Source organism: Bos javanicus, chromosome 5, assembly GCF_032452875.1.
Source record: "Bos javanicus breed banteng chromosome 5, ARS-OSU_banteng_1.0, whole genome shotgun sequence".
NCBI lineage: Eukaryota > Metazoa > Chordata > Mammalia > Artiodactyla > Bovidae > Bos > Bos javanicus.
This window is the reverse complement of record NC_083872.1, coordinates 105,214,190-105,239,498: the sequence shown is the minus strand read 5'-3', so window position 1 is coordinate 105,239,498 and position 25,309 is coordinate 105,214,190. Positions and strand designations below refer to the sequence as shown.

Below are 25,309 nucleotides of genomic sequence, written 5' to 3'. Positions count from 1 at the left end.
GCTCTGCCTGCCTCTCTCTCCCAACACAGTGGGAGTTTCCAGGATCCTGGGATCCAGAGAGAAAGCAGCGCAGCCAGAGGCCAGCTGATTGGGAAGGGAGGGAAGATTGGCTGATTGGCCGTCTGGGAGGGCAGAGAGTGAAAGGGGTGGCGGGATCAGGAAGAGACATGCTGGAGCCTCAGGGTGGCAGGAGGCTGCAGAGGTCTCCTCAGCCCCCACCCTACCCCTGGCTGTGCTGGGAACTTAGCCGCTAAGGAACCCCACCCTACCCGGTGGCTGGGAACTTAGCCGCTCCAAACCTCAGCTCCTCCGTGGGTGAGGCTGCGAGGCTGATGGCTGCTCTTTAGGACCCCTTTCCCAGCAGAAGAGAATTAAGAGAGGTCCCGATGTGTGGAGCACAGAGGAGCTCAGGGGCCCGGCCCCTTGCAGGGAGCGCAGCCCCTCTTCCTGTGGAAACATCTTCCTCGGGGCCGCCCTGCCCAGGGTCACCCAGCACACATCTGGCGCCCCTCCTGCCCAGCTTTAAAGGACTCCCGCCTCCACCTCCCAACTCCCATCTCTTCCCACATGGAAGCTGGCTACTCCTTTTCATGATCCCCATTATTCTAGCTGCACACATCTGTCTCCCATCGTTGTCAGCCCAGGAGGCTATGCCAAACTTCTTGAACACAGCCCGAGCCTGCCCAGGCTGGACCCGTGGTGGAGTCAGGCTCGGACACTTGGAGTGCTGCCCTCCCAGTGACATGACCTTTGGGTTGTGATCACTCACAATCACCTTAACACCATACACACACACACACACAGACTCACAAAACGCGGACATACACACTCCCCCATGTTTAAAGGAGCCCCAAGCCTTGTTCATGCCATCTGGTTTAGCCTGCCTGCCTGCTTGTGCCCTGGACAGTGGAGGCCCAAGTCTACATTTAAGGGGATGATGAGGAAGGGGAGGGTGGGCGTGGCTCAGAGAAGGGAAGTCTCCCTCAGAGCACGCCCCAGCTAATTTGGGAGCACTCTGCTGACAGAGATGTGGACAGGCAAGAGGCTGGAGATCAGGGGTCAGGTGTGAAGCTGGAGATCACAGTGACCCACCCCAGGCCGGATAAGGCTCATTGTTGTGGAGGTCAGTGGAGGAAAAGAGGGTGGCCGGAGGTCAGTGGAGGAAAAGAGGGTGGCCGAGGGCAGACAAGCTATTAGCTTATCAGTGATCAATGATAACTTCCTTCAAGCACCTTGCGAATTCCACAGTCACTAGGTGGGCTCAGGTCTTCAGGTAGAGCTGCCTTTTTCTTAGCAGGGCAGCTGTGATCATTTGCACAGGACGGCTCTCAAGAGGGTGAGATGCACTGCAGGCATTGTAACTGCCAATCGCCTCTTCCGGGTCAGTCACCATGACAACCAGGAATACCTGCCCCCCTTTCACGATGGCCTTTAGAGGGGCAGTGCATGTGTGCGTGCATGCTGTCGCTTCAGTTGTGTCAGACTCTTTGCCACCCCATGGACTGTAGCCCACCAAGCTCCTCTGTTCATGGGGTTCTCCAGGCAAGAATACTGGAGTGGGTTGCCATGCCCTCCTCCAGGGGATCTTCCCAGGGGTCAAACCTGCATCTCTTAAGTCTCCTGCATTGGCAGGTGGGTTCTTTACCACCACTTGGGAAGCCCTTTAGAGGGGCAGTACCAGCCCTTTTTGAGAATCCCCTAGACCCACATTGATTAAACAAGTCAAGAACGAATGAAGATATTCTCCTTTTGTGATGTTGCAACAAACTCATTCTAGAAATGTACAGGGAACCTTGACCTCTCCAGCCCCGGGTGGAGCCTGCCCAGCATTATTGAATCCACATCTCCCTGCTGCGGGGATGAAGGGCACCCATCTGCCCCAGGCGGGGTTGTGCATGCTGTTCAGAGAGCTCGAACTCTGAGCAGATGTGGTCCTTCTGCTTTGGCGTTGGTCTGGAAGCTCTGGGAGCCCATCCCCACCCCTCCCTCTTGGAGTGGTGATTCAGGGTCCGAGCCCCAGCATTGTTGTGCTAATTAAGCGTCTGGCTGTCGGAGGAGAGGACTGTGTGTGATTCCCTTTCAGCAGCTCCACACAGATGGGTTGATGGGGACCAGATTCAGTTTCTGACATTCACCAGGAGTTTTACCAGGCTTCCTGGAACAGACCGGGAAACAGAGTGAGTTCCTTTAGGTCAAGTGATTTGAGCCCAAGTTCCCCCCGAGTCCTCAGATGACTCTGTTAGTAGCTGAATGTTTCGGGCATCCCTGAGGCTGCTGATCTGAGGGATGGGTGTAGGGGGGAGGCTAGGGGGCGGGGGCAGTGGAACGGAGCTGCCTTCCAGCCCTGCCACCCACAGGTCTCCACTGCCTGGGTATGTTGCTGTTTAATCGCTAAGTGGTGTCCAATTCTTTTGCTACCCCATGGGCTGTCCATAGGATTTCCCAAGCAAGAATATTGGAGTGGGTTAGCCATTTCCTTCTTCAGGGGATCTTCCCAACCCAAGAATCAAACCCACCGTTCCTGCCACATCTCTTGCATTGCAGGCTGGTTCTTTACCGCTGAAGCCCAGAAAGTTGTTTGTTGTTTAGTCGCCAAGTGGTGTCCAGCTCTGCCTGGGTTTGCTCACCTGCAAGATGGGAAGAGTGATCATCTTGCTGCCTTAGCTCCACTGGCATGGAATGGGAGCCAGGAGGCAGTATTAATAATGAGAACGTGTTCTGAACTCCAGCGAGGACAGGCGCTGTGCACATCCGTGGCATAATAGGATGTGACGTAGGCACAGTCAGAAGATGGAAACTGACCTAATCCAGCCTTGAGTGTCATTGTCAGGAAGACCCAGGGGTGTGTGATCCAGAGGCTAAGTGGTGTCCCTCTCGCCATCCTGGGAGGCCTCCCTTTCTTGACCCTCTGTCTTCCTCACGACCAAACTTCTCTCATGAGATACCATCTCTGCAGTGTCCCTGCAAGGCTCAGGCACCTTGCAGCCCAGCCCCCCCCCACATGCCCCAGAGCCTCCTCCACCCATGGCCTCGTCACTGAAGCCATTGAGGCCGGCCTCCTGCTCAGCTTCTGAGCACCCTTACCTCATTGCCATCTTCCTGAAATGCTCTCTTGCCTGGCTTTCCCACATGGTCCTGCTCTCTGCCCTGCCTCTGACAATCTCTTCCCACTATTCTTAGCTGGCTTCTCCTCTGCCTTGGACTCTGCCATCTCTACTCTCTCCTTTCCAATGTCAGGTATTCCAGTGGTGTCGTATCTGTGTGGGGCTGACTGCCGAGCATACAGGGACTGTATCATGAGCTGCAGACCCATCTGCCCTGCTGCCCAGTAGATACCCCACCCAGATGTCTTGTGGGCACCAAAAGCTCAGTGTGTCCCGACTCCACACGGGTTCACTCTGGGCCACAAACTGCTCTCCTGCCAGGGAGTGTGCCCCGTGGTTCCCCACCTTAGTCAGTGAAACCACCCGCTGCCCCGTTTGGCCACACAGAACCTGGGTGCCATCCTCACCTCGCCCCACTGCTGGTCCCCACAATCAGGCAGCCTCCACATCATTGGAATTCTAACCTCAGAGGTGGCTCTTGAGTTCAACTAAACCCTTTATCTCTACCGCCACGACCCTGATCAAAACCACCTTCATCTCTCACCCCCACTCAGGTCATTTTTCCTACCTGAAATATTATCACATTTTCCTTTGACATAACCTGCATCCTCTCTGTACTTCCTTCTCTCCTGCTTCGATCCTCTCCCCTCCCCGCCTCCCTTGCCACCTCTCTCTCCTCCAGCCTTCCTGGATTGTACAATGGTTTCTGAGGACATGCCACACACCATCTTGCCTCTGAGCCTCGGGACTTGAGCTTTGGTTCCTGCCACCTGGAATAGTCTCTCCACCTGCCGCCCCCATTGCTCTTGCTCTGCTGTTGGCTTCAGCATCCCATCCTCTGGGAGGTTGTCCCTAATCGCCAGTTTTTCACAAGGGCTCCCTGCTCCCAAAGCACCCTTGACTTTCCCCAACACCCCAGGTTTCTTATTCTGACTCCTGGTTCCACACTTTTCTTCCTAGACTACAGACTCCCCGAGGGCAGGAAATCTTCATAGCATCATTTCCATCCATGCCAAACCCAGGGCCTGACTTCAAATGAACACTCAATACACAGTTGTCAAAAGAAGGATGAGTGAATGAAGGGTGTTTGCCCGGCAGAAACTGGAAAGGGATCAGAGAGCAGGCCTGGGATTTAGGCACCAACTTCCTCAGGCTGGCATTAGAAATTCCCAGCACAGGGGACTAAGGCCATTCACTCTGGGAACAGTGCCTCCATACACACAGGCAGGTGAAAAACTGAATGAGGTTTAATCCCTTCCCACAAGGAGCTTATTCCTTTTTGTGAAAGACTTAAGCTCTGAAATGATTTTGGCAGTAGACAGACTGGTTCCTTCTTTCTCTGTGGCCAATGATGTAGCAAAAGGAACGTACACACATATACACACACAGGTACATACAGGTGTTGTGCCCGCACACGTGGACATGCCCAAACCCTTCCTCTCTTTGGTGAAATGGTGCTCATTTTTCTGATTGGGCTCTTGGCATTCTCAGAACATCCCATCAGCCTGAGAGCTGGGAAGTAGGTGTGGCCTGTGAGGCTCTTGCTTGGGTTTTCTGGTTCGATTTATGCCCCCCACTCCTCATCTGGTGAGCACTGCTCTTACAGTGTCTTTCTCCCTGAAATTAGCACTTGATTTAGTACCTCCTAGGTGGCACAGTGGTAAAGAATCCACCTGCCAATGCAGGAGACACGGGTTCAATTCCCGAGTCAGGAAGATCTCCTGGAGAAGGAAATGGCAACCCACTCCAGTATTCTTGCCTGGGAAATCCCATGGACAGAGGAACCTGGCGGGCTCTAGGCCATGGGGTCCCAAAGAGATGGACATGACTGAGTACATAATCACATTTGCTCCCCTCTAAATTGGCTTTATCCTTTCTGTGCTTAGAATTCGTCTTCGCTTCCTCTTCTGGATTCTCAGTTGGGATGAAGTCAGAGGATGGAGACTGACCACGCCCTTCCTCCTTGACCCCTGTAAAATTTCTTGGAGGCTCCCCAGAGGCAGCCAGTTCCTGCTGGTGGAGGAGCATCTGACTAGAGGCCCTGGGAAGCCCCCAGGCCTGTTCAGGATGCGCCTTTTCTTCACTCTCCAAGACTTTTGCCGTTATCCCCTGGCTTGAGTGACACCAGGCGCTGGTTCCTGCCTTTCACACCCCAGCAAGCGGCTATTTCCCAGAGGTCTTAGAAGTGATTCCATCCTCTTTGTGGCTGTTTCGTATTTCAGTTATCTTCAGGAAGGAGCATATGTCTGGGATCTTTGCCTGGCTGTGAAATTTCATTTCCATTTCTTTACACCTGCAGTTGCAGCGTGAGTGGAAGACAGAGCCCTGCTGATGTCCCAGACCCAGGTTATCAAGATGCTTTAGCTGTTGTTTCCCAGAAGGGGCTGGGGCCCTAGAGCAGATTTCATCAGCTAGGGCTTTGTGGGGCCATCTTTTTTTTTTTTTCTCTCTCTCTCTCTTTTATGTGTGTGTATGGTAAATCGCTCAGTCATGTCCATCTCTTTGCAATCCTGTGAATTGTAGCCCGACAGGCACCTCTATCCAAGGGATTTTCCAGGCAAGAATACTGGAGTGGGTTGCCATGCCCTCTTCCAGGGGATCTTCCTGACCCAAGGATTGAACCAGAGTCTCTTTACGTCTCCTGCATTGGCCAGCAGATTCTTTACCACTAGCACCACCTGGGAAGCCCCCTCTCTTTTGTTTCTCAGCCTCTAATTCTTTCTCCTTTGCAGGCATGAGCTCTTGGTTTCCGTCTTTAAGGCTGACATTGAAAGATATTTGTTGTTCCAGATGCTCATTTCAATTTGCAGTTTGTCCTGAGGGGCCAGCTTATCCTCTGACTTTTTTCCTTTTCCTGATCCCACCTGTCAGTCCCGCCTTGGGACCTCCCAAAAGCAAGAGCTTGTCTCCATTGTGTTCTTTTGTCACCACAAAGCCAATGATCCAAGGGATTTCTCCAGCTTTCTGTGTTCCTTTCTCCCTCCCCGTGGGCCAGGGCCTGGCACAAAGCAGATGCACATTTAGTGGTCACGACCTGGGCCCCCTTCACAGGGACGACAAGAGAGGGCAAGGTGGATTCCAGTGCCCCAGTTCGGGTTTAACCTCATTCTCCCCTCTTTCTACAGTAAACTGGATCAGAACCAACAGCCCTGTAGTAGTACATTTCTTTGCCTCAAAAGCAGGCCCTGGAGACCATTTGAATCTTTGGCAGAGAGGCATAGGCTTAATTAATTTTTCTCTTTCTCCCTTTGAACCTCTTGGAATACACACACATACTCACATTCATGCACAATTGGGTGTAGAAGAATTTTAATGGCAGGTGGTGTTAGCAGTTCTTTTCCTCCTGATGCAGACCAGGGTTTTTCCATCTGGACTTTTTAGCAAGACCTAAGAATATTGACTTTCTAACCACTTGGATTTGGGTGGAGTGAGCAGAAGGGGAATGGGGGAGAAGGTTCAAGCTTATATATAAATCACATGTGAAGGCAGTTTTGAAGTCATTATTGCTTCAGGATGTGTGAACCGTAATTATTTTTTAAGGTCTTGATTTGCCCAATGAGCATTTCCCAGGGTTGCCGCTCCAAGCATGACGTCTTTGCTGTCAGGGGGTCCGGCTGGGTCTGATAGGAGTTTAATCGCTTTAAAAGGGGCCCCTGGTGGGATCTGGTTTCTCCCGGTTCTCAGCTGCAGTCAGTTCTGCCCGCGGCGTGATGTCCACGTGACTTCAGCGATTAAGACAATGGCGTTAAAATGAAGAAGAGCCGTTTCCCCCTTCTCTTTTCCTCCTGATGTTTTTTAATGGTTAGCTGCACCAGGCAGTAAGTCATCCTAGGCTGTGTGGCTATTGGTTGTTAAACTTGCCCTCTGCCCTCATCAGCTCCCTGCTCAAAACAGACCCTGCTGTTTCGCCTAAACTCTGAAAGCCACTTTTCCACTGGCCACGTTCAGCCTTTTGGCCCCTGAGGCTGATCCTACCTTCTCACCACCCCCTCCCCCTTCTCCATCTGCACACCCACTTTTCAGCCTCCATCCCTCATGTCCTGGCAGCTGCAGCCCTGCATTGGTAACAGTCGTCCTGGGGAATAGTTGTCAAGGGTCATGTAAAACATCCCCCCTCTGTGAGTTGAGAATGTTTTCCATCCCCAAAGGGCCTTTCTGGATAATGAGGAAGGTTGAACTGGGGCAGCATACAGGAAGAAGCCCGGGAAAGGGAAATCTGTGTCCATAAGCCATGCTGATCCAAGACTTATCTGGGGGGCTGGTCATGTAAAGAGAAATGTGGAGACCTGGGAAAAGAAAATTGAGAGAATGGTGGAAATGTTTGAAGGGTATGTGTGCAGAAACATTTTAAAGGCTATGGTGGAGAATTAGATTTATGACAAAACTTTGTAACAGGGTAACCTGTTCTTTCACTGAAGTGTTCTTTAGTGCGATGGTGACAAATTCAGCACATGTGCTACCATTCTCTGCTTTGCCCATAGCAGGCATCACTAATCAACCACAGCACTCCTTCCCACTGTCATTTCTTTATACATAGTAGACATCATTAATCAATCATAACACTCCTTCCCACTGTCACTTCTTTGCACATAGTAGACATCATTAATCAATCATAACACTCCTTCCCACTGTCACTTCTTTGCTCACAGCAGACATCACTAATCAAGACATCACTAATCAATCACAGCACTCCTTCTCCCTGTCACTTCTTTGCACATAGTAGACATCATTATCAATCATAACACTCATTCTCACTGTCACTTCTTTGCTCACAGCAGACACCACTAATCAATCACAGCACTCCTTTCCACTGTCACATCTTGGCACATAGTAGACATCCCTAATCAATTATAACACTCACTCCCACTGAGCTTCACAAGGCCCTCTAATCCTCAGCACAGGTCTCCAGGGAGCCATATATCAATCAATTGGATTTGGAACTTAGATTGAAACCCATTTGGCATCTCTATTTTGTTGGAAAGAATAGTAGGCTTAGAGTCAGAATGCCTGAATTCTAGTCTCCAACCTACTAGTCATTGATGCCTAATTATTCGTAATGATTATCTAATTTCAATTTCTTCCTCTCTAGTAAGAGAACAATGGTTATCACAGAGGTTTGAGGTAAGGGATAAGTGAAGTGAAAGTGTTAGTCACTCAGTCACATCTGACTCTTTGCAATACCATGGACTATAACCTGCCTGTTACAGTCCATAGAATTTTCCAGGCAGGAATACTGGAGTGGGTAGCCATTCTCTTCTCCAGGGGATCTTCCCCACCCAGGGATTGAATCTGGGTCTCCTGCATTGCAGGCAGATTCTTTACCATCTGAGCCACCAGGGAAACCACGGGTTATAAGTAAGGTAACACATGACGTAGCATTTGTGGTCGTCTAGGACAGAGCCTGGTGCATTGTAGCAGCTCAGCAAGGGGTGACCAAATCCACATTTGCAGTGGCACACCCCGCCCACGTGGATAACAGTAGATAGTTCTTCTCTCACCCTTGCTGCTACTTTTAATGTCCTCAGCGAAGGCAGATGGAGACCAGCTGGGGCTGTGTCTGCCTCATTTTAACTTCACGGTGTTAAGACTCTTATTAAATCTCCCTTTCACAAACTAAAAAAATGGTCCCTTGCTACCCTGGGAAGACAGAGTCCACACCCACATGTTGGGACCTGACATACTGCATGTATAGCCATGTGTGGATACCAGGCCTGCATTAGACCTTAGCTGTGCAGGGCAACTTCACCATGACTAAGGAAAGCCCTGCGAGGGATCTTGGTTGAGATGTTTGTGCAGCTCATTGTCCTAGTGGTCCAGCTGGTGGTGATAACAGAGAACTGGGGGCCCATGGAGGCGGGGGGACAGGCTTTTTTGGAAGAGGTTTTACTGTACTTCACCCATTCCAAGGTCAGAAGACTGAGGAGGGGTGTGTGGGGTGTCCCGAGGGCCACTTTCTCCAACGTGTCGTCACACTGGCACTGGACACTACCTTCAGACTGGGGAGGCGTTCTTTTCAGAGCAGCAGCCTCAGGGGACATTCTTTGAGCAAACCAAACCCCTGGGGTCATAAATTCACACATCTTGAGATGTCAATGACTTCCAAATGCCTTTCTCATTATATACATATTACACATAGTGCGTTTTACTTCCTGTTCTACTGATCTGCAGTGAAAATAGATCTCTTCCATGTGGCTTCAAATTCTCTTCGGACTTTTCCTTGTTTATCTTTCCACTCAAATGTGGGCAGTTCATACCAAAAATTAATCAAGGCCTTTATGTCCTTTTTTTTTTTTTTTTTTTTGCCTGAAATGAAAGGGGCAGAACCCAGATCAATGCCTCAGGGAAAGATTCATTGTAATTCAACAAATAGGTATTGACTACCTGCCTGTGTGCAAGGCAATATGGGAGGCATTGAAAAGGGTAAAACATGGTCTTTGCCTTTATACAACTTAAAAACTCAATGACACAAAGGATATGGCAAAATAGAAAATCGTGAAAATGCCCTGGGAGTGCAAAGGAGGCAGATCCCCAAAGACTTCGTGGAGGAGGTGGCAAATGTAGCCCCTTGAGATCAGTCCTGCATCAGCTGTAGATGGATGGGCTGGGATGGGGCAAGGGTGGGGCAGTAGAAGTGAGGAGCCACCAGAGTGAGGATGTGGAGATAAGAGCCCTGAAGGGTGCAGGCTGTAGTGAGGATAGCTTTATGTAAGAAGCATGGCCTGAGAAACAAGACTCTATCTTGCGGAGGTTGGGTTTCAGAAGCAGAAATCTTGTGCGTTCCTAAGGCATTAGGACAAGTCCCATGTGGGATCTTGGCAGGTCTGTGGGTACTTGAATAATCGCAGTCCTGGCTCAGTCCACTTTCCATTATGCCACACTGCTACCAAAGCTGAAGCTCCAATACTTTGGCCACCTGATGCAAAGAGCCAACTCATTGGAAAAGACCCTGATGCTGGGAAAGACTGAAGGCAGAAGAGGGCAACAGAGGAGGAGATGGTTAGATAGTATCACCAACTCAGTGGACTTGAATTTGAGCAAACTCTACAAGACAGCAGAGGACAGAGGAGCCTGGCGTGCTACAGTCCATAGGGTTGCAAAGAGTTGGACACGATTGAATGACTGAATAACAACAGTAACAACACCTGCTATGAGGACTTGTCAGGCCACTGCCTTTCTCTGGGCTTCAGTTTCTACACTCAAAATCAGGAAGGTTTTTGCTTGTGTTATTGTTTGCCTACAGAAGCATTTTTTAATTTGATGTAAGTTTGAATAAGAAGATATGTCCAGTGGATTTCATTAAGGAAAAACAGAAGATTGCAATGAATTCCTGAGAGACATGGCACATTGATTTCTTTGGGTCATCCACTTTTCAGGGGGAAAAGGGAAATTTATACGTTAAGTGACCAGATTTTGTATCCAAAAAAAAATTATTATATTGTTTCTTCAGTACTATTTTATACATTTTTATTGGAGTATAGTTGGTTTGCAATGTTTGTTAGTTTCTACTGTACAACATAGTGAATCAGCTGTGTGTGTGTGTTAGTTGCTCAATCATGTCTGAGTCTTTGCAACCCCATGGACTATAACCTGCCAAGCTCCTCTGTGCATGGAATATTCCAGGTAAGAATACTGGAGTGAGTTGCTATTTCCTTCTCCAGGGAATGTTCCCACCCAGGGCTCAAACCCAAGTCTCTTCCATTGCAGGCAGATTCTTTACTGTCTGAGCTATACGTATACATATATTCCCTCTTTTTTAGATTTCCTTCCAGTTTAGGTCACCACAAAGCACTGAGTAGAGTTCCCTGTGCTTTACAGTAAGTTTTCATTAGTCATCTATTTTATGAATTAACCAATTCTAGGTCTGACATCTATGATTTTGTGATGATAATGGAAAGGCTCTGGGAGTATCTTTCCTTTCTTCGTTCCTTCCTTCGCTCCTTCATCTACCTTTCCTCTTTTAGATGGGGGTAGAAACAAAGTGCGGAGAAGACAATGGCAAGCCACTCCAGTACTCTTGCCTGGAAAATCCCATGGATGGAGGAGCCTGGTGGGCTGCAGTCCATGGGGTCGCTAGGAGTCGGACACGACTGAAGTGACTTAGCAGCAGCAGCAGAAACAAAGTGACATCCATTTCTGCAAGGAAGTCAGGAGTCCAGTTCTGGGTTTGGTCTGTTTTCTGCTCTGACACAGGTAATCAGCATGAATGCTCCTTCCCAACATGAGATCCCAACAGGCTCCTTATTGCAGACCCATCAACCTGGAACTTCTGCTTAGTTCAGCAGACTCTGACCACTTCCCCAGCTCAGCGTTTTGTGGGGTTGAGTAGGGTAGAGCCTCCTGCTGCTCTCGAGGCAGACACGTCTACCTGGAGGGAACAGCAGGCCAGACCTCGTGCTTATCAGAGCCATCGTGGAGGAGTCTTTTTTTAAGTGGAAATTCTTGGGTACATTCATTAATGATGTTGCCTTGGCAAGCCTGGAGTAGATTAACTGCTCCTAGATGACTTTGACCCTGGCCCATGTTTAGGGAGCTCCAGTCAAAGGAAGGTGCTCAGCCATCACTACTCAGAGTGACTATTGTTGGCCAATCGCCTTGTGTCCGACTCTGTGTTGCATGGACTGCAACATGCCAGGCCTCCCTGTCCCTTACCATCTCCCAGAGTTTGCCCAAATTCATGTCCTTTGAATCGGTTATGCCATCCAGCCATCTCATCCTCTGTCACCCTCTTCTCCTTCTGCCTTCAATCTTTCCCATCAGCAGGGTCTTTTCTAATGAGTTGGCTTTTCTCATCAGGTGGCCAAAGGATTGGAGCTTCAGCATCAGTCCTTCCAATGAATAGTCAGGGTTGATTTTCTTTAGGATTGACTGGTTTGATCTCCTTGCCGTCTAGTGCTACAGTTGCTGCTGCTGCTGCTAAGTCGCTTCAGTCGTGTCTGACTCTGTGTGACTCCATAGATGGCAGCTCACCAGGTTCCCCCGTCCCTGGGATTCTCCAGGGAAGAACACTGGAGTGGGTTGCCATTGCCTTCTCCAACGCATGAAAGTGAAAAGTGAAAGTGAAGTCACTCAGTCGTTTCCGACTCTTAGCGACCCCATTGGACTGCAGCCTACCAGGCTCCTCCGTACCTGGGATTTTCCAGGCAAGAGTACTGGAGTGGGGTGCCATTGCCTTCTCCGGTGCTACAGTTAGAAAGCATCAATTCTTCAGCACTCAGCCTTCTTTATGGGCCAACTCTCACATACATGCATGACTACTGGAAAGACCATAGCTTTGACTAGACGGACCTTTGTCGGCAAAGTGATATCTTTGCTTTTTGATACACTGTCTAGATTTGTCATAGCTTTCCTTTCGAGAAGCAGTCGTCTTCCAATTCCATGGCTGCAGTCACCATCTGCAGTGATTTTGGAGCCTAAGAAGAGGAAATCTGTCGCTACTGTAATTGTATTTATTTGGATGTATTGAGTATTTGTTGGTTTTTTTTCTCTATGTGCTTGATATAGACCTCTATATCCCAGAGGTGGGGGATCTAGGAGGACCCCCTAAGCTGTAATATTATGAGACTTCGACTTCTGAGCACGTGCACAGTGGGCGATCTCATTAGCAGGCAGGTCATCCACATGAAGTGATGTCCTCATTCATGATTCCTACCTGCACCGTTCTCTTAGGTTTTCATTTAAAACTCGCATTGTATCAGCTGAGATTGGAAAGAGCTCCCTAAGATGGACAGGTCAGGTGTTTATCTCTCTTTTCTTTTGGATATGGAGACCAAGGCTCTGAGAGAGGAATTCGTATTTTCAAACTCACAGAAGTAGCAAGTGGAAGACCCAAGACGCAAAGCTCAACTCCTCTGTGAGTTCATTCCCACTCCCCCGTCCCCACCGAGAAGCATCCTCGTCCCCCGGAGCCCTGGGACCTTGGAGCTGGGGGAGGCCAACATGGGCTGGGAAGGCTGGGGAGAGCTTCATGGAGAGCTGATTCAAGGTGGCAGAGGACCGCAGCTGGAGCCCGTCCCAGGAGCAGGACGGCTGCCACCACTTTGATCTGGGATAATCCTGTCTGCTGAGAGTGACAGCTCCTTACATCTGCCTTGTAAGGCAGTAACGCCATGACAACCTGTGTTTATGTTATTTAATCTGCATGGAATTCACGTGAGGCAGAAAGAAGGCAAAGCAGATCACCCCGTTTACCAGTGGGGGAATTTAAGTTGAAGGTAGGAATTTTCCTCAGTGAACGGAAAGACTCTATCCCACGCCTGCCATGTGCCAGGCAGCGTGCCCTCGGCAAGTATGTCATGCAATGCCTCATTGATTCCCCTAACTGCTCTGTGGGGTAGGCGTCGTCAGCCTGATTTTACGGTTGGAAAAACTGAGGCTTACGAAAGTGTGATTTACTTACAGACAGGCGGGGGAAATGGCAGAGCTAGACTCTGAGTGTGGGTCTATCTGAACTCCCAGACCACTCTCTTGCCCCAAAGCCCACTCTGCACTGATCACCAAGTGGAACTGCTATGAGTCCCCGGTCAGTGGCCCCAGTAAGCGCTCCATCAAGCAAATCCTCAAGAGAGCAGCTTCATCAAATGCCCGCTATGTCGTTCACACTGGCGTTCCTGCTTATCTATACATTAGGAACTGTGCCTCAGGTGGGGCTGCTCAAGAAGCCTTGTCCCAAGAAACTTAACTCCCTATTGAGATGACTCAAGTTGCTCAAGACCATCTAACTTATAAGTGGCAGGGCTGGGACTAAAAGGCAGGTCCCTGACTCAACCGTCTGTCCACCGAGCGTGGCTCAGTCTCCCTGAAGGATGTTGAGCATCCCAGGCTATCTTCCAGCCAGGGTAGCCAGAAGCAGGGTCTGGCAGGGATCTGTGGGTGTCATCCCAGGTCATGCCCCAGTCTCCAGACTGAGCTGCCTCTAGCCCACTCCAGGCAGGGGTCGATACTAGAGCTTTTATGTATGTTCTTCTGACTGTCTAGCCCAGCTCTGTCCTGCTGTGGCCAGAGGTGAGATGCATATGGTAAGGCCAGCTCCAGGTATTCTTCCCTGCGGCCCCTTCTGTGCCTCAGAACCCACCCTGCAAGGATGACACCTGAAGAATGCACTGCCAGCCCCAGGGGTGTCTTTGCAACAACTTCTGATTCCCTCGTAATTCTTCTGACAAATTCTCCTTTTGATCAGGACTTTCTTAGCCATCCGTTCATTCCAGAAGTGATGTGTGTGCACACATACGTGCTCAAGGGGGATCTGGGAGAGGGGATGAGAGGAGAAACAGGAGCTCTAAGTCCACTCAGATGCGGTGGAGAGACCTATCCACAGAGCGCTGACTGCTCATCGGAATGTTATTTGCCTTTTTTTTGTTTCCTTTGTAGAATCTCTTGTTCAAACTTGTCCATGGAAATTCCTCCACTTCAAAATGAACAGAGGAGAATGGCTGCAGGTTGGGATTTCCCGGGAGGACTGGCAGCCTTCTGTCTGCCCTCGGATAGAACAGGGGAACTTGAACTCTCTGTACTTGTTCAAGTCCATGGGAAGCGTGGGGACAGGGAAGGAGCAGCAGGACCAGACCACCCCTGCACTTTTCCTCTGTGTCCTTGAGCGGGGCTGCAGGAGCAGGGGGAACCAGCTCTTCTTTATGGAGCATTGGGAAGGGCTAGCCTGGATTTGGGTTCTGTGATCGGCATCAGACCTTGTCTTCTGTGCTTCCCGGTGTTGGGTATAGCAGTATCACAGCCAAAGAGAAAACTGTTGTTCTACAAATGTCAGCATCCTAATGCTTGGGAAGAAGCAGCCTTTCATGTGCTGGTGGGTCTCCTCTGCATTTAACTCGTCTATTCTTATGCTGTATTCCCTTGAGTGTCTGTTATGATTTAATCGATCTATAGAGGGTTGGATCTTCCCTGGTGGCTCAGACAGTAAAGCGTCTGCCTACAATGCGGGAGACCTGGGTTCAATCCCTGGATTGGGAAGATCTCCTGGAGAAGAAATAGCAACGCACTCCAGGATTCGTGCCCAGAAAATCCCATGGACAGAGGAACCTGGTTAGGCTACAGTCCATGGGGTCTCAAAGAGTCGGACACGACTGAGCGACTTCACTCACTCACTCATAGAGGGTTGCAAAGTTGTCACAAGAGCAGCACAAAATTTGGGGAAAAAACTAAAAAAAAAAAAAAAAGCATAGAAACATCTAAGTGGGGTCATAGACCCCAACTTATACACCACCATAAACTTGGGCAGCTGGCAACGCCTTGACTTTGGTTTTTTCATCTGTAAAATGGTCTTTTTTTTAATCCGTCTGTAAAATGAAGTCTGCGGGCTTAAATGATTTCCAAGTTCCTCTGAGAGCTGAAATCTTCCTCATAAGGATTTTTCCTTAAATGTCACCATCCCATTTTAAGCATGTATTTGGGGCAGTACCCCAGGTGAGCATGGCCCTGTGTCGTATCTGAGGGAGTCTGTCCTCCGGTCTGACTGTGGTCACCTGTCATGACTGACTAGGGCCTTGCCTCCTTTGGAAGGTAGAATTTTGAATTCTCCAAGGGACTGGCCCAGTGCCAGACCCTTACCTCCTCCTCCCTCTTACCCCCTCCCCCAAATGTTCTGTCGAAAAAAATTCTTTTGAAGCTTCCTGCTAGACCTGTCCATTAATCTTGCTTCTTTCAAACCTCCACGTGATGAATGTCCATCCTTGAATTCCGACAGTTCGGGATGAGGTATGTTTCACTGTTCAATCACCAAATTGGAGTGAATTTATTTGCCAGCGCACAAGGCCATGGAGGGACAGATGGCTGGTCCTAATTGTCTGCGTTTCCAGCCCTCCCCCTCCCACACCGCCCAGACTTCCTTTGTCCACCACCCTCTCTGCAGCCTCCATCATGCCAGGTACCCCATACCCCGTGAAAGTGGAGAAAATGCCTCTTTGCTTCCCACTCTTCCAAAATCTGCCCCCTCCTTCTACCCCTGCCCACCTCCCCCACCGCCCCCCCCAACCAAGATTTTCCTCTGATGAGATTTCCTCTCAGAGGGAATATTTTGGTCCTGTTCTCTGTTCCCAAACAAATTCCCCTGGTTCTTTCAATCTGGTTTCAATCAACATAATCACAGTCTGTTCAGTGATATCAACTCTGCCTTGATTTGTTCATGTAATTCACGCTCTGGCCTCCACCCCTCGGGCTGTTTTATATACACACACTCAAATGCCTATATGTGTGTATATATTACATGTAATGTATGGATACCGTGTATTGAGAGAAGGATACGCTTTCCATCATGCCTGTAATTTCTTTTCATCTTCCTCCAAGTCAGTATCTTAACGCACGTCACCTCCACTGGGCGCATTGTGAGAACCTTGGGGCTCTCTTTATTTTTTTAAGAACAGTTATGTAAATCTGGGTCACAAAGGAGTTATAAACTGCGGGCAGACTTCTTTTATCTCCCAGTGTAAATCCCATGCACCTAATGGAGTTGTGCAGAGTGAGGTGGCGATTTGTCTGCTTGACACACGCCTTACCCACACTGCGGAGCATTTTCTCCTTGGTCTTTGTTCATTTTCTAAGTCCTTTGTTTTATCTGGAGGAAGAGAGATGAGGCAGCCCTGGGAAGCCCACAGGTAGGAGGCCAGGGTTGGCAGATCAGTGGCAGAATCTCAGTAACTCCCACACACGGAAGACTATTGTTGTTTAATTGCTCAGTCCTGTCTTGACTCTTTGCAACTCCATGGACTGTAGCCCGCCAGGCTCCTCTGTTCGTGGAATTCTCCAGGCAAGAATATTGGAGTGTGTTGCCATTTCCTATTCCAGGGGATCTTCCCGACCCAGGGATCGAACCTGCTTCTCCTGCATTGATAGGTGGATTCTTTACCCCTGAGCCACCAGAGAAGCCCACACTGAATTCTACTAGCCAGTAATTACACTGCCCTGTTTATGCCAGGATACAGCAAAGCAGAGGACTTGTTCAGGTCATGGTGAAGCCCTTCCCCCCACCCAAAACAAAACCTATTGAGTCATTAACACTCATCACCTTAGAGAAGAAGGTGGAGGTCCCCTAGAAAAGAGAAGTCAGCTGAACTACTAAATTGATGTTGTAAATCCGTAACAGACAGTTCCGGCAAGTCATAGATTTCCTGGCCAAAGCAGGCACTTAAGAGAGAAATATTTTCTTGAATTCTGAAAATTTCACTTTACCCTTTCAGAGCCACAGTTCGGAGGACTCGGAGCACAAGGACCTCAGAGTTGCCTTCTCAGACAGCAGGCTGGGAGGAGAGGGACCCAGTTTAGGAGGGGAAGGGCTGGAGGGGATAGAGTCCTGGGGAGAGAGGAAGGATTCACCATGGTGGGGTCAGCAATGTTCCCGAGTGCAGTGGTTCTCTTACAGTGCACAGGACAAGGAGAACCTCGTGCCTGTTCACTGGGTTATGCAAGAACCTAGAATTAGATGGAGTTTTACAACTAGTCTAGAACTAACCCTGACCAGCAAGGCAAAATGTAGAAACACTGGCCGCCCTACCTTTATGGTCACAAATCTTATTGAATGCATGCCTCTTTCACATTCCAGAATAATGTAAAAATAATTTTGGCACCTTGCATTTAATTTTTCTCTCAATTTTGAGATAATTTTAGACCCGAGTCATCCATTATGTTTTTAATTATCCCTGTCTTTGATTTAGTGAGATCCTCGGCAGTTAAAGGGCTTCCCAGATGGCGCTAGTGGTAAAGAACCTGCCTGCCAATGCAGAAGATGCAAGAGATGACCATTCAGTCCCTGAGTTGGAAAGATCCACTGGGGGAGGACATGGCAACCCACTCCAGTATTCTTGCCTGAAAAATCCCGTGGACAGAGGAGCCTGGCAGGCTGTGATCCATAGCATTGCAAAGAGTCAGACACAACTGAAGCGACTTAGCACCCATGCTTGCCGGTATTTAAAAACCAGAATTTAAAAACCTCATTTCCCTTTGGCATTGTCACTGATTCACAAGTTCATTTTAAGGGAGACTTGAGTCATAGAGTTTTCACAGGAAGAATCATACGGTTGGGATGGTGCCCCTCCTCTGAACTGGGGACAGGTCAGTTCAGTTCAGTTCATTCACTTAGTCATGTCTCACTCTTTGTGAACCCATAGACTGCAGCACATCAGACCTCCCTATCCATCACCAACTCCCAGGGTTTACTTAAACTCATGTCCACTCAGTCAGTGATGCCATCCAACCATCTCATCCTCTGACGTCCCCTTCTCCTCCCGCCTTCAGTCTTTCCCAGCATCAGGGTCTTTTCACATAAGTCTGCTCTTCGCATCAGGTGGCCAAAATATTGGAGTTTCAGCATCAGTCTTTCCCATGAATATTCAGGATTGATTTCCTTTAGGATGAACTGATTGGATCTCCTTACTGTCCAAGGGACTCTCAAGGGTCTTCTCCAACACCACAGTTCAAAAGCATCACTTCTTTGGCACTCAGCTTTCTTTATAGTCCAACTCTCACATCCATACATGATTCCTCATTGGGGACAGGACCTCTGTCTTATTTCTGCTGAGAGTGGGGAGCTGGATGAAGGGCCACAGGCTCCAAGCAGATGTGACAGCATGCCCAGCTTCTAAGTCTAGCGCATTCTAGTTTTGCGGCAGGAAAACACACCCTCAGCCTGAAGTTTAATTCCTAAGTCCTCTGCCACAGTCTGGATGCCGAGGTGGAAGTGAGGACATCTGTGTTTCCCAGGCATTCTTCTTGGTGCCCGAGTGACCACTTGTGCAGGTGGTAAACCTCCTTCACCCACCCACCCTCCCTTGGCTGCAGGGCAGGGGCTATGCCCTCCTCTTTCCCTCCCTCCCTTGAGAACATGCCTTGCCTTCCCCAGGGTCCCCGATACGATGGCTGGAGAAGGGGAACCCAGGACCAGAGATGCCGTTTCAACACCATCCTACCTTCTGCCTCTGCCCACCCCGCCTGGTCCAGCAGGGCTGCGAGATCAGAAGCCTTGTCTTCCCTTCCCATGCAAAGCCCCGAGCACCCTGTGGGCATGCCACCCAGCCCGGAGGCTTCTTCCCCAGCAGGCCTGGCTGTGAGATGAGCGTGTCACCCAGATGACTTCCGATAAAGACTATTATTTTGAAATGCACAGTGTCTGTCTCCCAGTGCTGGTGTTCACAGAAGCTGGGCATGTTGTCAACACCTGCTCTGAGCCGCTTCCCGTCCCCACCCTTCCTTCTGGCAATGCAGACTGAAGTTCGTTTCCTCCATCACGGGCTCCTCTCCTCCCCGTGACTATGCAGTGGATATTTAAATAGTTGTTCCGTCTGTCCACCAGTGTAGTCTGTGTGAAGACTCACAGACTTGAAAGCACTAAAACTCCCTCTGGTTTTTATAGACTGTTTCACGGGCTATTAATGTGGAGCAGACGGCCTCTGCAAACAGCCATTCTCGAGGGTTCGGGACACCTGGATTCACCCACCAGGGAGTGAACTTGAATGAGTCGCCTTTCTCTTTGGGTCTCCTCATCCATCACACTGTGTGAGTTTGGGAAACTTGTGCAATAGTGTATGGAAATTAGTCGGTCATCCTGAACCACAGAGGTGTGATCTTGTGGGAGCTCTGTACCCACCAAGAACATGCCCAGGGACTTCCCTGGTGGTCCTGTGGTTAAGAATCCGCCTCTCAATGCGGGGGACAAGAGTTCGATCCCTGATCAGAGAACTAAGATCCCACATGCCAGGGGTCAACTATACCCTCTCATCTCAATTAGAGAAAGCCCGCATACTCCAACAAAGACCCAGCACAGCCCCCCAAAAACAAACAAACAAAAAAGACCCAAATAAACAAAAAGAAAGAAAAATAAAAGAGATTGAAAGTCGCAGTATGAAGATTTGGGGAAGACAGCAGGGGATGGGTATGGTGTATGGGGTGCAGACAGCTAATGAGAGCTGTCGCCCTTCCCAGACGCCTTTCAGAAAGGTCAGCTTTGGTATCAGCTGCTTATTACATGCTCTTCTTCTGTGGCTGAACTGCTCAGGAGCTCTTCTTGGGGACATGGAAGGGGGTCTGGTGGGGGCCAGTGAAAAAGAGCGGAAAGTCTGCATAAAGAGGCATTGGAGAGAAGGGGAGAGCTTTGCATGAGACTTGGATTTGTTCCTCTAGAGCAGGGGTCCCTGACCTCTGGGATCTGATGCCTAATGATCTGAGGTGCATGCAGGCGTGCTCAGTCGCTTACGTCGTGTCCAACTCTTTGTGACCCCATGGACTGTAGCCCGCCAGGCTCCTCTGTCCATGGGATTCTCCAGGCAAGAATACTGGAGTGGGTTGCCATTCCCTTCTCCAGTGGACCTCCCCAACCCAGGGATCCAACTCAGGTCTCCTGCACTGCAGGCAGATTCTTTACCATCTGAGCCATCAGGGAAGCCACCGATCTGAGGTGGAGCTGATGAAATAATAATAGAAATAAAGCGCACGATAAAGGCAATGTGCTTGGTTCATCCTGAAACCGTCCCTTCTCCTCCCGGTCCCTGGAAACATTGTCTTCCATGAAACCAGTGCCTGGTGCCAAAAACCTTGGGGACTGCTGCTCTATAGAATTAAAAATTGGACCTCTTGGTGGGAAAGGCTCTGCTTTCTAGGGGAAGGAAAAAGTGGGTGTTAGCATTCTGTGGGTTGTGTCTTGGTTAGTGGTAGGAAGCTCAAGAGAAATGAGGGACCTCACTCCCCAATGTGGTGCATGGATCCCGCAAATCTGGTACAGGAATGCGTTGTGTACAAGACGGAAAACCGAGTTGGGGGCCTGGACCACTGTCTGCGTATTGTCAGTGTTCACCTGGTTTCATTTTGATAAATGTGATCTCTGAGATCTGGTCCAGAAAGCATCACCTGGCAGGAGGGATGTGATTTAGCTAAGAGTCAGGGTGCCATCTATATGGAATCAGGCACTAAAGAGGGAATAACTTGAAATTAGTTTTTAATATCATGTAATAGGTTAGAATCCCAGGACTATGTGGATGAAAAGAGGGCTCGGGATTGGTGTGGTGGGGAAGAGAGGATCAGGCGTGGAGTGTGGGTAAGTACTGCCATTGTCATTCAGTCGCTAAGTTGTGTCTGACTCTTTGCAACCCCGTGGACTATATAGCCCTCCAGGCTCCTCTGTCCATGGGGTTTTCCAGGCAAGAATACTGGAGTGAGTTGCCATTTCCTTCTCTAGGAGATCTTCCTGACCTAGGGATCAAACCCACGTCTCCTGCATTGGCAGGTGGGTTCTTTACCACTGAGCCACCAGGGAAGCCCAGGCATGAGCATTGAATTGGCCAAAAAGTTCATTCAGATGTTTTCCATAGCATCTTACAGAAAAATCCAAAGGAACTTTTTGGCCGATGGAATATTTAGGAAAAAGATTAAGCGTCAGTGGGTGGAGATGGAGGTCTGGCTCTGTCACTGAGTGGCTTTTTGCCACTGGACAAATCGTTTCGTCTTCCCAGGATTCCGTTTTCTTAAACATAAATATTGATCCTTATATCTCATGGAGCCACCATAACAATCAATTCAAAACTATACTGAACAGTGTATATGTTAGGAACTGTTATGGTGACACTGGGAGCTGCAACTGCCACCACCCTCACTTTTCTGCTTCATGGTTACTTATTTTCTGTCCTTTCTGGTCAGTTCATCTGCCCCTGTCGTTTGAACCTGCCTGGGATGGGGGAGGGGAGGTGCTGATCTTCCATGATGCCCAGCAACTGGGCAGGTTTTCAAGGCTTCACTCTCATCACTGGTCTGTTTTCTCATCTGCACCTGTCTTTTCCCTGCTGGTCCCCGGTTCCTGGAATGCTGAGGGGGAAAGCCACGGCAGTGGGAAGTGGCGGGATCAGAGACCAGGAGCTGGGCTCAGAAGTAGGCTTTTTGTTATATGGAGTAAAGTAAGTCAGAAAGAGAAAAACAAGTATCATATATTAATGCATATATATAGAGAGAATCTAGAACAATGGTACTGATGAAGCTATTTCAGGGGAGGAATGGAGACGCGGATATAGAGAACAGGCTTGTGGACACAGTGGAGGAAGGAGGGGGCAGGGTGAACTGAGAAAATGGCGTTGACACACATGCAGTAAGGTGAGTCAAACAGACAGCTAGTGGGAGGCTGCTGCATAGCACAGGGAGCCCAGCCTGGTGCTCTGTGCTGACCGCCAGGGCTGGGGTGGTGGAAGGCGGGGAGGCTCGAGAGGGAGGTGACCGATGTTTAATTATGGCTGATTTGCGTTGTTGTACAGCAGAAGCCAACACGACATTGTAAAGCAATTTTCCTCCAATTAAAAAACGAGAAAATGTAAAGTGAGAGTGATTAAAAAAAAAAGAAGTAGGCTTTTGCTTTCTGTTCTAGAAGATCAGGGATCAGTGACCTCAGATTTCCATGCTAACGGCTGTGTTAATTTACCCCAGACCTGTTATACAGTGAACTTTTTAAGGGTAAAAAAAATTCTCCAGCGTTACTTGTCTTTGGATGGAGCGAGCGCTGTGTCTGAGGTCCACTTGTCAGCTGTGTGTATTCCTGGGAGGATCCAGCAGAGATCCTGGCCCATTTGATTCAAATATAGCCTCCCCTCCCCCTCAGAGCTCTTGCTGAAGACGTGACCCCGAACCTTTCTGTCACCGAGTTAAGGCTTCTTCCTCTTTGCCTTTTACCTGCTCAGCTCTTCCCAGATGCTTGTCTGTCTCCTGTCTGGGAGTAAGTTCTTTCTGATCCACACATGGCACCCTGCAGCCCACGTTGTTCCAGACTCTGTGTTAGGCACTGAGGCTGCAAGGCTGAGGGAGATGGGCCTTGCCCTCTGGCACATGCAAGCCAGTGGTCATCTAGAGCCACTCAGGGCCCCTAGCCTGACAGGAGGGTTCCATGCCCGGCCTAGGAAGAGTCCACGTGCTGCGAGGCAACTAAGCTTGTACGCCACGACTACTGAGCCCACAAGCCTAGAGCCCGTGCTCTGCAGAAAGAGAAGCCACTACAATGAGAAGCCCGCACACCACACCTAGAGAAAGCCCGTGCATAGCAATGAAGACCCAGCACATTCAAAAATAATAAATATATTTTTTAAAAAAAACAATGTGCTGAAAGGCAGTTTAAGGAGATGGTGTACGATCAAGGTCAGAGGACCAGCTAGTTAAAGGGCGGGGGAGGGATACTGTGCCAGGGAGTCATCAGGGACCCTTGAAGAGGTGAGAGCACTTGGTGGGTTTGTAGAATCTCAGCCCCTGCTGTTGAGAGTGGTACCCAAGGCGGGACCAGGAAGGGCCTCGTGCCAGGTGGAGGAGGTTGGGCTTCACCGTGAAGGCTTTATTAATAGAAGAGAACAGAAATTTCATTTCTCCATCTTGGGAGTGACCCAGTAAGCCTCCACTTTAGAAAGATTCTTCAGTTTCAGTGTGGAAAGGAAATGAGAAGGAGTCTGGGAAAGGGTGGAAGCAGGATCTCAGAAACCAACTAAGAACCCAAGGGAATAACTCCGGCAGGAGAGAGAGCGTGGACTGTAGGGAAAAGAGGTGTGGATTGTCATGAGGCAGAATCAACTGAAATGGAAGAGTAGTGTGTTACGAGTCAGGAAGCTCCCCTGGAGGAGGGCATGGCAACTCACTCCAGGATTCCTGCCTGGAGAATCCCATGGACAGAAGAGCCTGGCGGCTACAGTCCCCGGGGTCACAAAAAGTCAGACACGGCTGAAAGGACTTAGCACGCGTGCACGTGCTATGGTGGGTGGTGTAGGGAAGACAAGGGACTCAAGCATCATCTCTGGTGAATGCTGATCCCCTTACTTACCCTAGAGCATGCAGAGGCGCTGGAAGAGGAAGAGGAGCGGTGGGGGTGGGGTGATGGTGACTTCAGCTTGGGATACACTGCCCTTCAGATGCCCCTGAAACAGTCAAGTAGGGATGTCCAAGAGGAGGTTGAATCTACGGGTTTGGAGTTTAGGAGGGAGGTCTGTGCTGGGGCTGTGAACGTGCACGTGACCGCCACATGAGCAGGGGCACAGCCCGAGGTACATAGGCGAGCCAGAGACAGGATTTGAGGAAACAGCACTGAAAGAGTGCAAAGGTGAACGAACACTGGTAACGATTGGAAACCATGGGAGACTCACAGAGGCTGGAGGAGGTGGGCCGGGAGGCTACAGAAGGAGGAGCTGCAAGACTTCTGCCTGATTGTCAAGTGAGGTGCCCAGGGCTGTTCTGGGAGGGCCCTGGAGGTGAGCATGGATGGAGGGGACCCTGCCCGAGGCCATGGCAGGTGAAGGGGATGGAGGTAACTGGCGCAGGTGCTTCTAGATGGATCTGGGCTGGGGCCAGCTTAGGGGAGAACTGTGTTCGTTTCCTTGTTTAAGTTGGCAACACATGAGCGTTATGGGCACACCTCGTTTTATGGTGCTGTACCTTAGCACCCTTCCCAGACCTTTTTTCTTTTTAACAAATTGGAGGTTTGTGGCCTTCAGTTTGTAGGCGACCCTACTTCGAGCAAATCCATCAGTGCCATTTTTTCCAATTGCATTTGCTCACTTCATGTCGCTGTGTCACGTTCGGGTCATTCTGTCTTCTTACTGTATTTGTGATGGTGATCTGTGATCAGTGATCTTTGCTGTGACTGAAGGCTCGGATGGTAGCATTTTTTAGCAATAAGGTATTTTCTAATTCCGGAGAAGGCAATGGCACCCCACTCCGGTCCTCTTGCCTGGAAAATCCCATGGACGGAGGAGCCTGGTAGGCTGCAGTCCGTGGGGTCGCAAAGGGTTGGACACGACTGAGCGACTTCCCTTTCACTTTTCACTTTTCTAATTAAAGCATGTACAATTTTTGCTGTTTGGATTTTTTATTAATTGGGGTATAGTTAGTTGCTTTACAGTGTTGTACAACAAAGTGAATCAGCTACATGGAAACATATATCCCCTCCCTCTTGAGCCTCCCTGCCCATCCCCCCATCCCACCCTCCTCCGTCTTTACAGAGCGCCAAGCTGAGCGCCCTGTGCTATACATCGGCTTCCCACTAGCTTTCTAATTGATACATGGTGGTGTACATACGTCAATGCTGCTCTCTCAGTTCATCCCACTCTCCCCTTTCACCTCTGTGTCCACAAGTCTCTTCTCTACATCTGCGTCTTTATTCCTGCCCTGCAAATAGGTTCATCTGTACCTTTTTTTAGATTGTATGTAAGTCTGCTTCATCTAGATTTTCTAGATGAAATAGGCAGTAACATTGT

At 49.5% G+C, this 25,309-nt stretch overlaps 1 protein-coding gene and 1 long non-coding RNA gene across 6 annotated transcripts in view; one reads left to right on the top strand and one right to left on the bottom strand.

Moving 5' to 3' along the window:
• The window catches only part of NTF3 (neurotrophin 3), a 76,754-nt gene that overhangs the window by 28,735 nt on the left and 22,710 nt on the right, over positions 1-25,309 (top strand). Inside the window, exon 1 of one of the 5 annotated variants that reach the window (XM_061418168.1) lies at positions 18,925-19,601. The exons of the other annotated variants lie outside the window; for them this stretch is intronic. Within the exon in view, the coding sequence (XP_061274152.1) occupies positions 19,559-19,601 (43 nt within the window). The 5' untranslated portion in view covers positions 18,925-19,558. Of the gene's footprint in view, positions 1-18,924; positions 19,602-25,309 lie in introns of those variants that run through there. 5 annotated transcript variants of the gene reach the window in all.
• LOC133248273 (uncharacterized) lies at positions 1,728-24,320 on the bottom strand. The gene is made up of 3 exons (XR_009736650.1): positions 23,881-24,320; positions 2,517-2,627; positions 1,728-2,155 (listed from the first exon to the last, which is right to left on the bottom strand). It is a non-coding gene; the product is annotated as an uncharacterized LOC133248273 (long non-coding RNA).